This window comes from Cupressus sempervirens, chromosome 10 (genome assembly GCF_028749045.1).
Source record: "Cupressus sempervirens isolate cs-2001-9-10 chromosome 10, ASM2874904v1, whole genome shotgun sequence".
Classification (NCBI taxonomy): Eukaryota; Viridiplantae; Streptophyta; class Pinopsida; order Cupressales; family Cupressaceae; genus Cupressus; species Cupressus sempervirens.
In genome coordinates, this window is record NC_143127.1 from 793,030,063 (window position 1) to 793,041,331 (window position 11,269).

An 11,269-nucleotide genomic window follows, 5' to 3' on the forward strand; every position below is an offset into this window, starting at 1 on the left:
TTAATGTTTCTTAGTAAGTGTGGTTGCTCTCATGATGATATCAAATGATGAGTATTTTATATTCACAATGATGATTTTTCCATGTTTGAATATGTGATGATTTGTACTCAAGACTTATTATAGTACTTACTCCATACTTGCATGTGTATGGTGTGCATTTTTGTTTTACTTTTCTCTCTGCCATGTCTAATGTGGTTAAGGAAGGGAGTTATAGTTACCTACTAGTCAGGATCTACACAATGTACCACTCCTCACCATTTTCTTTTTAGCTTAAATATATATACGCATGCACATGCTTGTCTTTTATACACATTTGTAAGTATCAAGCATCAACTTCCCTGAATTGTTAGGATGAGTGTGCCCTATCACAATAACTCAACATTAAGAATGGGGAGATAATGTTCAGATTCAATCCTAGCCATAGCGTAACTAACTTTCCACCCTTTTTAAACCTATGAATTTATCTTTGTTTGTGTTGTTCGATTTTGAGTTTTTGTATGTTTTGGTAATGTCATTTTTATGTGGATTTGGCTATGTGATTTATTTGGTAAATGATTTAATTATAATATTTGGGTTAATCATATGATATTGAGAATTATTAAATATTATTTGATTAAAAGAAAATATTAAAATATGTGAATATTTAATTAATTAAAAACTAATTAAATATATGTTTCAATTTAAAATACTTGATTTGGAAAATTGGTTAAAGAGAAATTAGAATATGATGATATTTAATTAATTAAATGTGTACTTAGTTCAAATGACTTAATTTAGAAGTCTAATTTAAGTTGGATAAAAGTGGAATTAAAATATTAAAAGATTAAATATTTAATATTTACTTTATTATAAATATGTAATTACTAATAATTAAACTAGAGTTGCATTTGAATAATGAGATTTAATCATTATTATTCATTTAAATAATAGAGTAAACTTTAAATAGTACTTGTGCTAATTAATAAAGTGGAGGAAAAGTAAATATAAAAGAACATTTTAATTTAAAAGTTTTTAAAGTGTGCATGAAAGGATTAAATAATAAAAGTTTATTTTAAGGAGAGACTTTGCATGTTTGAAAATCGAAAACCCTAGGTAGAGATAAACTCTTTACCAAGATATTCGAACTCATTTCTACACACACGTTCTAGGGGCAAAATTCAGAATTGGATCAAAAGAATTGTTGAAAATTTCAGAGGGTTTGGATTTGCATGCATTTATAGACTGTCTTAGATTTTAGCTATAGTTTTGAGGTAGGGTTTGAAAATCCATTGTAGAATTTTATTGAAAGATTTGTCTATTGTGTCTACATGAATGTTTGCATAATGCCTATTAATTTACTGTATTGATTTTTTGATAAAGAACTATGTTGTAGAATTTGAAAAGGAAAAACTTATTAATCAAGAAAACCTAACCGCAAAAAAACTGTAGAAAATTATTATGACTATATTCTTTTAAACACGTTTCTAATATAGGGAAAATTTGATTATAGAAAATTGGAAGAAAACAATAAATTGAACAGTTAGAGTTTCTACTTTAAAATTGTCATTAGAACCATGTGATTATCATGAATTTTCTAAATATAAATAAATATTCTTCTTATATCTAAAATAATTTAGTCGCAAAATTTATTATAAAAGCAAACGATTAATTGAGAGGAAAGCATGTTGTAACTAAACTTATACATGAATGTGAAAACAAATATACTGAAGATAGAAAACTACATATAGTATGGTTACATGATTTGAAAGGTCAAATACATGAGAAAATACTAATAGTATATTTATTTTTATTTAATAAAAATATAATAAAGTTTTCAAATTTATTTGTAATTATTTTTATAAAAAATAAAAAAATAAAATGATTATTTATTAATTCCGAAAATTCAATTTTCAAATTTATTATTTAAATAATTTTTTTTTTAAATTACTATTATTATTTATTAATTTCAAAATTATTATTATTTATTTATTTCAAAAATTAAATTAATACTACTCATTTAGTTATAAAGTGGATGTTGGTATTAAAGAATTTTTGAGTTTAATTAAACTATTAGTTGCATATAAATAATTATATATTGATTTATGCAAGTGGGAAGTTAATAAACAATTATTGTAATTTAGTAATATAGTACAGTTCACTATATGATCATCTAGTTATGAATATTTGATATTGTGAGAGAAATTGTAGATAACTTAATTATAATTATAACTTTAAGTTTGAGTTATCTCGAGTTGCATTGTGAATTAAAGGAAAAGTAGATATTAATATTAAACTGAAATAGACATCAAATAATATTTTAGAAATGAACTTGCTAGTAAGATTTAATCTAATAATATACATTTTTGTTATTAATTAAATCCTCAATGATTTAAGATGGTTTAAATTAATAACATGATAATATTGTATGATTGACAACCTTTATCCAACTATGATACAATTATGAAATGTAAATTTAACTTTGACACAAATCAAATTTTATGAAATTATATATATATATATATAACGAAATAACTACACTTGTTTTTAATGCATGTCAAGATGTCATGTTTTATTCTATGGTGGGTTTGGGGGAAACCTAGTAGTTTGAGCAGATATACATGTTTACGAGAGGCTTGGGCAGTTTTTTGTGACACTTTTATGTAATGTTGTTTTGTCACAATTATTTTATTCCCAACCAATGTGCTACATCCAAGTGTTTATGTGATAAAATCGAGTGTTTTTTTGTAAGCTCATGTATTGTAATTTTCTTGGTGTAACCTATGAGGTTTTAGATCAGTTATCTATTGGTGCTTTCTAGTTGCTTGTATAGGACTAAGGTGAATATTGTGACTTATCTATAAGTGTTTTCTAGTTGCTTGTATAGGACTGAGGTGAATATTGTGATTTTATGAGATATATTTTTACGAGCTTAGGATAGGTTATCTGTGTATGTTAAAAAGTGGATTGCAATGGAAGTTGGAGCCCTAAAGAAGTTGCCTGGGTAGCCCATTGTAAGTTGTATTAATAAATGATAACATTTCATTAAATGAGTTAAAATGAATTAATAAGAGTTAGTGTTTTACCTCGCCTATGCCTCAAGTGCTAGTATAGGCTAAAATGAGAGTAGAGAAGATGCTTGATTGCAACCTTGCCTCATTAGTATGTCTTGTCTGTAAAAAATGATACTAATGCCACATAAAGTCACTATGGGGTTGGAGTCTAAAAAGGCTGCCAAGGTTACCTTAGAGTTGACTCATGTTATCACAGGAGCTTACATACACATTAGGTTTCCTACGTGTCTTTGTTGCTTTTGAGATTAGATATTACTTGTCTTAGTACCTTTGAAATAAATTGCTATCAAGATTCCTTGCCTAGGATTATTTTATGATTTGAGTATTTGTGTGAGGATTGTACATTATCTCTCCTGCACGATGGGAGTGAGAACCTGATTAGGTGACCATGCGATCGAGAGATAGTGTTTTCTTACCATTTGGATCCCCCTCATATTTGCAAATGTTGGATGGTCATTGATATAGTTGTACCATTATCAATTTTATTCTTATCTTGGAGACTTCTATTCATTTGATGTATTTATATATCTCATACTTTGAGATCCTACTGGATATTGTATTGTATATTGATGTACGTGTATCTATTCTCATATACCCTATGTCATGTGTAGTGAATGTTATTCACTTATTGTTTTCTCATTTATTAGTTGTATTAGTGCATTTGCCTATGAGATGATGTATTTGTTATTTCTTTATAATCATGACATTGTACTTGAGACTTAAAATTAATTATTATAAACTTCTTAAATGTGACTCAATGCGAAGGAACCTTTCAAGAATGCAAATCTATATATGTAATTGCTTGTGTGTACTTGATGTGTATATGTATATTGCTTCTCCATTATTACTTTTATGTTGTTTATTTTTATTTTTTAAATAGTCGAGTAAGCATTGTTATATGTAGGCAAGAGCCTACAGCACAACAATAAATTGTGAGCCTCTTATCTAAGAGGTCTTGGGTTCGAATCTCCCTGAACGTAATAATAATAACAACACATAATAATAATTTATTTATTTCTCTTGGGTTTGAATCTTGAGCGTAATAATAATAATACCAATTAATAACAACACAATAATAATTTATTTATTTATTTCTCTTGAATTCCCAATAGAACATTACATTTTTATAATCATTCCCTTACCATCCTCAAACTTTTAAAAAATAGTCATTCTCTTACCATCCTCAAACTTTTAAAAAAATGTCAAATCTGAACTGCCCCCTTCCCGCCATTAAAAAACCTTCAGATAACATTGGTTATATGTCTATCTTATTTCAAATTGTGTAAATGAAGTATAATTAACTTTTGATGGTGGTATTGTTCAAATGCATATTGTTCTCTACTGTATAATTCAATGCATTATATTGTATGTTAGATTCTTGTGTAGGAACGAATTCTGAAAATAACAATCAGCAAACAGTTATTGCTATCAAAGACTTTCAATATTTCAAACAAAATGTCAGGGTGCACATTAGGTTATCATTTCGATTTTCAAAGGAGATTTGTAAAAATCATGTCGCAAAATATAAATTTCGTATCCCATGGGACCAGATTATTTCCAAAGGCCTCTTAAATTTTTCAAGGGGCGCTGACTGAATAAATTTAAGCTCCCCTCCCTTCCTCAGGGTCGCTACTTAGACGCCTATGAATCATATGTACTCTGTAGATATAGAATGATGCATTCACAGGATCCCATCCATAAACTGGACCCAATTGGTGTTGTGGGCCTCAAATGGCGGTGTCAAGGCTTTCAAAAGACAGTGCAGTGGATTAATCTAGAAGCCAATGTTTATTGTCATGAAAAATTAAAAGTGACAGGATAGCATCTTTTTCAGCCGTGCTTTTGGAATCGATTGTGTAAAGATTTTTTTTATCGACATTTCAAATTACACAATGAAAGAAAGAAAGAAAAGTAAGTTTACAACAGTGACGAAAATTGACTCGTGAATCCAATCAGAAGTTCAGAACTGATTGCTGTTGTTTGTAAATAATAGTTTTACTCTCTAATACGGTAGGTATAAACCTGATACTGTTACGCTCTCTGCAATAAATGGTCTTTTGCGTATTTCATAATATATTGTATAAAGCATATAGAACATTTTATTCCCATGTAATAATCGATAAGGACAGACGATGGAATAAACTATACACTTGTTTAATTGCAGCCTTAGATATGTATATATTAAAAACTAAGTATTGAAAACAATGAAGAAATGCTCATATTATTCGTGCTTAAATGCAGTTGTCGATCTATTTGCATTAAAAAATCGACCTTGTGGTGTACAAGTTCATTAGTACTTCACAATGTAACAGAAATCAAGCCTTTCTGGATAGATGTTTGAACAGCATTCATCACTATCTGTGTTTTCCTGGAAATGGAAGGCCATTGAGAATCAGGTTTTCCTCCAGATTCTTGGATTCCCTTAACCAGCCTAGCGAATTCTTGAACCATTAGAGTCTCCTGAGGAAATTCGGCGGTAACTATGTGCTCACTGGGCCTTGGACCCCAAAGAGTGTCCATTTCAGAGAATTGTGGGTTTGTAGAAGAGGAAAATGATGCAGAGTTCTCGTCATGTGGAATTGCATAATCATGAAGATTCAGAATTCCTTTAGACCCATGTGCACTTAAATCCATGGCCAAACATGAGTGAAATGAACAATAAAAAGTTGCCACCCTCCCATCTTGCCAAGACAAAGTAGCCCCACAAGATGTAATCACTCCACCTTTGTTCATAACAGGTCCAGGATGTGCCATCACACTTTGAGGCATTTGGTAATCATGAGCCCATAGAATTGCGCTAATACAGTACCATCCAAGATCACCCAATGCACCAAGTGAATCCAAATCAGGCTTAACCCGGATGTCGTCCTCAAAGAACTTTGCAGTTCCAGCAAATGTGAACGTACTGTGGACCTGCAAATAGCCATAGTTTCTGTTAAGGAAATAGGGTTAATTGGTTTTGTAATTGTCTAGGAAGTTATTGTTTTAAAAAAATTAAAAATTAAAAAAAAAAGTCAATTTATTGAACTATAATTGTATTTTTCTAATTTTTTGTAACGTAGTTAATGGGTCTTTGATCTATCCATAAAGTTGAAAGGTTCTGAAAGAGTTCATTACTGATAAGTCTTACTGACTGTAAACATCCATCTGATCAGGTGCTATAAATTGGGACCGTTGCTGAAAAATGGTGGAAGACAGGTTTGTGTTGGATATATGTGAAGTTCAACAGCTTATTATTATTGATTCCCTCCAAATTGTATGACTCTTATGTTCTGAAGAGTCTCTATAAATAAATATAATTAGAGGCTTACTTTTATTATCATATTTTATTTTTGTTTCCTTCTAAATTGTCATGACTCTTCAAACTTCAGAGTCTCATAAATATATGTAATTGGAGGCTTACTTATATCTTAGGTTTGACAAGCTGAAGCTGCAATTGTGATGAAAAAACCAGATTTCAAAATAATAAGAGATTCCTCTGATCAAAGCAGGCGTAGCCACAAATTATAGTGAACTATGACAAACAATCCACTTGTATGTTTAATATTTGTTACTTTTCTGTATGTACTTCACTTTACACTTTCAGCATTTCTTCACAGTTTAATAGCCGCTGAGAAGGTGTGCTTTCACAGGCATTGAATTTCACTGAACAGTGAGTTGAATGCGAAGGTACCCAATGTTGTCCAAATCACATCGATGAGAGGAGTTTTTAATGCGGTATTATAAGATTTTGAAATTTTTTTACAAGAGGTGAGAAGTGTGAATAGGGAAAAAGAAAAAAAACTACGTAAGGAGGCCTCCCATCATGGTAATGGCTTATACATTTGGTGTGAGGCAGAATATAAGAATTATTAAATTTATTTCTTGTATTATATTTACCATTTGATATTGTTGTCAGTTACTGATGGAAAGTGCGGAAATGTTGATTGACATCAAAATTAAAAATAGTACAGTGGCACTGTACTAATTCCAATATTCAGTTTTGGAAAAAAGTAGGGCAATAAGCTTATGTTGGTATGGATGATTTGTAAATTCAACCTAGGTTGGTTGATGGAATAGTTTTATTGTATGGATGTAGTGTATTAATATAGCATTCCATTGTGTTACGAATTTCAGAAATGTGCTTGAAATCTTGTTCATCTTGATTGCATTTCTGAAAATTGTAGTGTTACTTCTCGTATACAAGAATTTATATGATGATTGGAAATTTGAGGCAGAGATCTTTTATCATTTTGAATTAACTTCTTGTTCAAAAGCGATTTATGCATAAAAAGCACATCCTTTTCTATGTGTTCCTGATGAGAAAGGGGTTTTCGCATGATGTGTCCCTTGGGCCTGTTTGGTTGATGGATTATGATTTCAGAATTGGTATCCGGAATTCTTGATTTGGGATTCTGGAACTTGAAATCTAGGTTTCAGTTTTGGGGATTCGATTTGGACCCATTTGGTTCACTAAAAATTCAATATGAAAATATGCATTTCCTCCATTTGGTTGCACATTTAGAAACTAAATTAAATTTACAAATTTTCTTTTAACTCAACTCATAAAAGATTGCAACTACAATAAATCGCCTCCTCTGCTCTGCAAACCGAAGAAAACGAATCGTAAGGAAACCACAAAACAAGCAAGCCTCCCCCATTAAAATGTGGTAATGGTGTGATTAAAGTCAGCTTAGAAACTGCATCTTACCAGACACATAACCAGGAACTCGAGCACATGGCCTGGAGAGAGAAAATCCCACAGATTTTTTCAAAAACAAAGCGTACCGTTGGAGACCTTCAACAATCTTGCAACGTGCCCTAACGTGTCACTAGAAACACAACCATGTAGGTTATTAAACAGCATAACAGCCAACGGCCATGGCAGATGTGATGGAAATGAAGACCTCTGAATAACAGCCAACGGCCATGGCAGCCCGAATAAATTGCCGCAAATTCTGCGAGGTCGAAAATGGCAATGGATATTTCCCAGTGGGAAATGAAATAGCTCCTCGCGGATGCCAAAAAAAAGGCTCCTCGCGAATGCAAAAAATTATGCCTTTCAACAAATAGCGTATGCCCGTTTTAATAAAAATTGGAATTAAAATGGGTTTATGACCAATTCCAGCTATTTCGGTGCAAGACGAAATCCACGAAATGGGCTATAAATGAGGATATGGAATTCCATTTCTATCAAATTCTAATTCGTGTTTCGCACACTCAAACAGTAGATTGAAAAGTTATTAGAATACGGAATTCTAATTCCACTTCAAAGTCACGAAACAAACGGGGCCTTAAGGAGAAGGGTGAGGATCTAGGTTTTCTTGTGGGTGCACATGTATATTAATGTGTTGGTAATTGTTTTGTACAGCAACGGAGAGATTGTTTCTCCAACAGTAGAAGTGACATTAGATGCATTCGGAAGAGTTTGGGAATACGTTATGATATCTCGTGTTGCAAAGATGTTTGTAGCATTTTGTTGGTTGTCCATAGTTGAACTCACAAATTTGGTGGGTCGTTGATTAGTAGATAGTTGAATCTACAAACTAGCGAGTTTGGTTATATGTTAATAGTTGAATCTAAAGACTAATTATAGATAATTAAGATTTGGTTACACAATTAGAACATTTGTTCAAACAATGAAACTCCTGTTGATGTTGATACAAAGATGGGTAATCAGAACATTTGTCTAGAGAAGAGTTGGATAATCAGGCCAGTTGCTTAGACATAGAAGTTCAAACTAATGCGGATACAGTATATTCTGATTTTTTAGTTTTCATGTTGAAAATTAAAATGATATTAAATAATTTAGTCTTATTTCAGGATTGATGAATAGTCGGTTTATAAAACCTATCAATTGAATATAATAAAAATAGAATGATTCAACATTTTTCATAGATAAAAGTGTCATTATTTTATGTTTGGTAGAAAAATAAATTACAACAAAACATCTAAATTAAAGCAATAAATTCAGGTAAGTGGATTGCACTATTCTGGAAAGTAGATATTTGGAAGAAGGAAATAAATTAAATATTTTCTACCAGTTTAAGGGACCTTCTAATAAATAGTTCATAAGGTACAATGTTTGATGAAGGTTTTGCAAATGGGGTTGCAAGCAGATTGGGTTTAACCATGGAGGAACTCCATAGTTAAGCCTGTTCAAGCTGGAGTAGTGCTGGGATGGTTGACCTTCTGAAAAGTCTCGGTTCTCAACTTCTATATGAGCATCACCTAGATATAATGAGTGTTAAGTGTTCTAATCACTCTCATAAGAAATGAGTGTATGCGAACCCCTACTCATGAAATAAGGGTCAACAGGTGTGACTTTAAAGTTACACTATTAAATTCTAATAACAATATCATAATTTGACTTACTGAAAATAATATCCTACTAATCGAATAAATTCATGATATGATTCAGTATTGCCATGATTTCTGAAGAGGGTAACACACTAAAACCAAGTAGAAAATCAAGTATAACGTAATTCCCTGACAATTACCCAGATTTTGGAACAGGGTAACACACTAAAACCAAGTACAAAATCGGGAACAGAGCAAATTTCTCTAGGGCATAGATCATCCAGAATTCAGGAAAAAGAGAGATGGCAGGAAACAAACTAAAAGAAATTGCACTATTAGGTTAAAGTGCCCTACAAGTATTGAGTACTTACCTTATGGAGTTCTCCAAATTGGTCTGGATTTTGAAGAAAGGCCTTCATTTTGTGAGTTCTAGGATGATGCATCCACATGGTACCATCCATGTACTGCACTCCATTGTTATTACATGCCTCTATAATGGTGTCCAGATCTTCAACACAAAGTGCAGGGGGCTTCTCCAGAAGAATATGTTTCTTCTTTTGGGCAGCCTTGAGAGCCCATTCAAGATGCAGGGATGTAGGCAGAGGAATGTATACGGCATCCACAAGGGGATCATCCAAAAGTTGCTCATAGCTTCCATACGCCTTTACTTCTGGAGGTAAATTGTTGGTAGAGGCAAAGCCCTTGGCCTTCTCAGCTGATCTGCTAGCAACAGCATACACCGAGGAACTGGATGTTGTCTTAATTGCTCTCGAAACCTTTCTGGCAATGCCTGCACATCCCAGGATTCCAAACCGAACTACTTTATCCTCGGCCATTTTCCCTGCACAGCAATATCCTTGCGATCTCAGTGTTAGCCTATGCAGCTTCAATGCACATTCAGGGGATCCTTTAAACTGTAGCTAATGGCGCCTTGACTTTTTCAAGGGTTTGGTAGTTCAATTTTCGCGCCCGTTTGGTCGATGGCCCTATCGCTTGACGGGGAAATGATAGGTGACTTGCTGTTTTACTCATTTGTTTTCAAACAGCAGTCGTCGGATTATTTGACAAGTTGCAATAGAAAAATGGGTCGAAAACTGGGCAGCGGGCATAGGGTAAGTAGCTCTCACACTAATGATCGCTGTGATAGATATTTTTCATTTTTAAAATGCTTTTTAAAAAAGATAACATATTTATTAATAATCGATAACATAAGTATTAATAGTTGATTATTTTTTAATATTCTTTGGTTGTTGATAGGTTTATTTGTGTCAAGAGTATTAGTTTTTTTTATGAGTGGCTAGTGGAAGTGAAAATGACGCTTTGACCACTTTGCACTCCATGGCCTCTATATAGAAATCTATAAACTCTTAAAACACCGACAAGATACCGAAAAAATCAACATAATTCAACCTATGGTTTAGGAGATCTAGATGTTTGAAGTTAAGCCTCTACTAGATCTCTTTCACTAGTTTATTTATAGAGATTGTTAGTTTGATTACTAAAAGTCATAGCAGGAGATTGGATCTAAAAGGAATATGGAGTTAGTTTAAAGTTTTTTTGACATGTTTAACCTAGTTGGCTACTAAATCTCTTCTCCTAATTTATTCAAAGAAGATAAGATAAGGCAGATTGTTAGTTTGATTACTAAAAGTCATAGCATGAGGATGGATCTAAAAGGAATGTGGAGTTAGTTTAAAGTTTTTTTGGCAGGTGGTTCTTGTCCTTCAATCCAATACATTCAACATTGTGAGAATAAGTTAATAATCAATATTTTTAAATAAATTTAGAAGAAAAAAATTAAAATTCATTATTAAAAAGCTTATTTTTAAATTAAGGTTGAAAGCATAGTTAAAATTTACAGAAGTAATCATGACATCAAATTGTGGAGCTAAATTTAAGGAGAAAAATATAATGAAAAACAATTTATGGAGTCGTGTGTT

General features: G+C 32.0%; 1 protein-coding gene across 1 annotated transcript; it reads right to left on the reverse strand.

The window, feature by feature from the left end:
- Positions 1-5,245: 5,245 nt before the first annotated feature.
- LOC149536299 (putative oxidoreductase At4g09670) lies at positions 5,246-10,374 on the reverse strand. Its single transcript, XM_089806415.1, has 2 exons — positions 9,701-10,374; positions 5,246-5,963 (listed from the first exon to the last, which is right to left on the reverse strand). Exons 1-2 carry the CDS (start codon positions 10,163-10,165, stop codon positions 5,349-5,351), a joined length of 1,080 nt encoding a protein of 359 aa, XP_089662541.1. The 5' UTR covers positions 10,166-10,374; the 3' UTR covers positions 5,246-5,348.
- Positions 10,375-11,269: the final 895 nt, after the last annotated feature.

What these genes read in the sequence shown, in the direction of transcription:
- LOC149536299 (XM_089806415.1), bottom strand. Translation starts at nt 10,165, where the DNA reads ATGGCCGAGGATAAAGTAGTTCGGTTTGGAATCCTGGGATGTGCAGGC. An exon ending in AATTTGGAGAACTCCATAAG is followed by an intron (nt 5,964 to 9,700) that starts GTAAGTACTCAA and finishes GGCTATTTGCAG; the next exon opens with GTCCACAGTACGTTCACATT.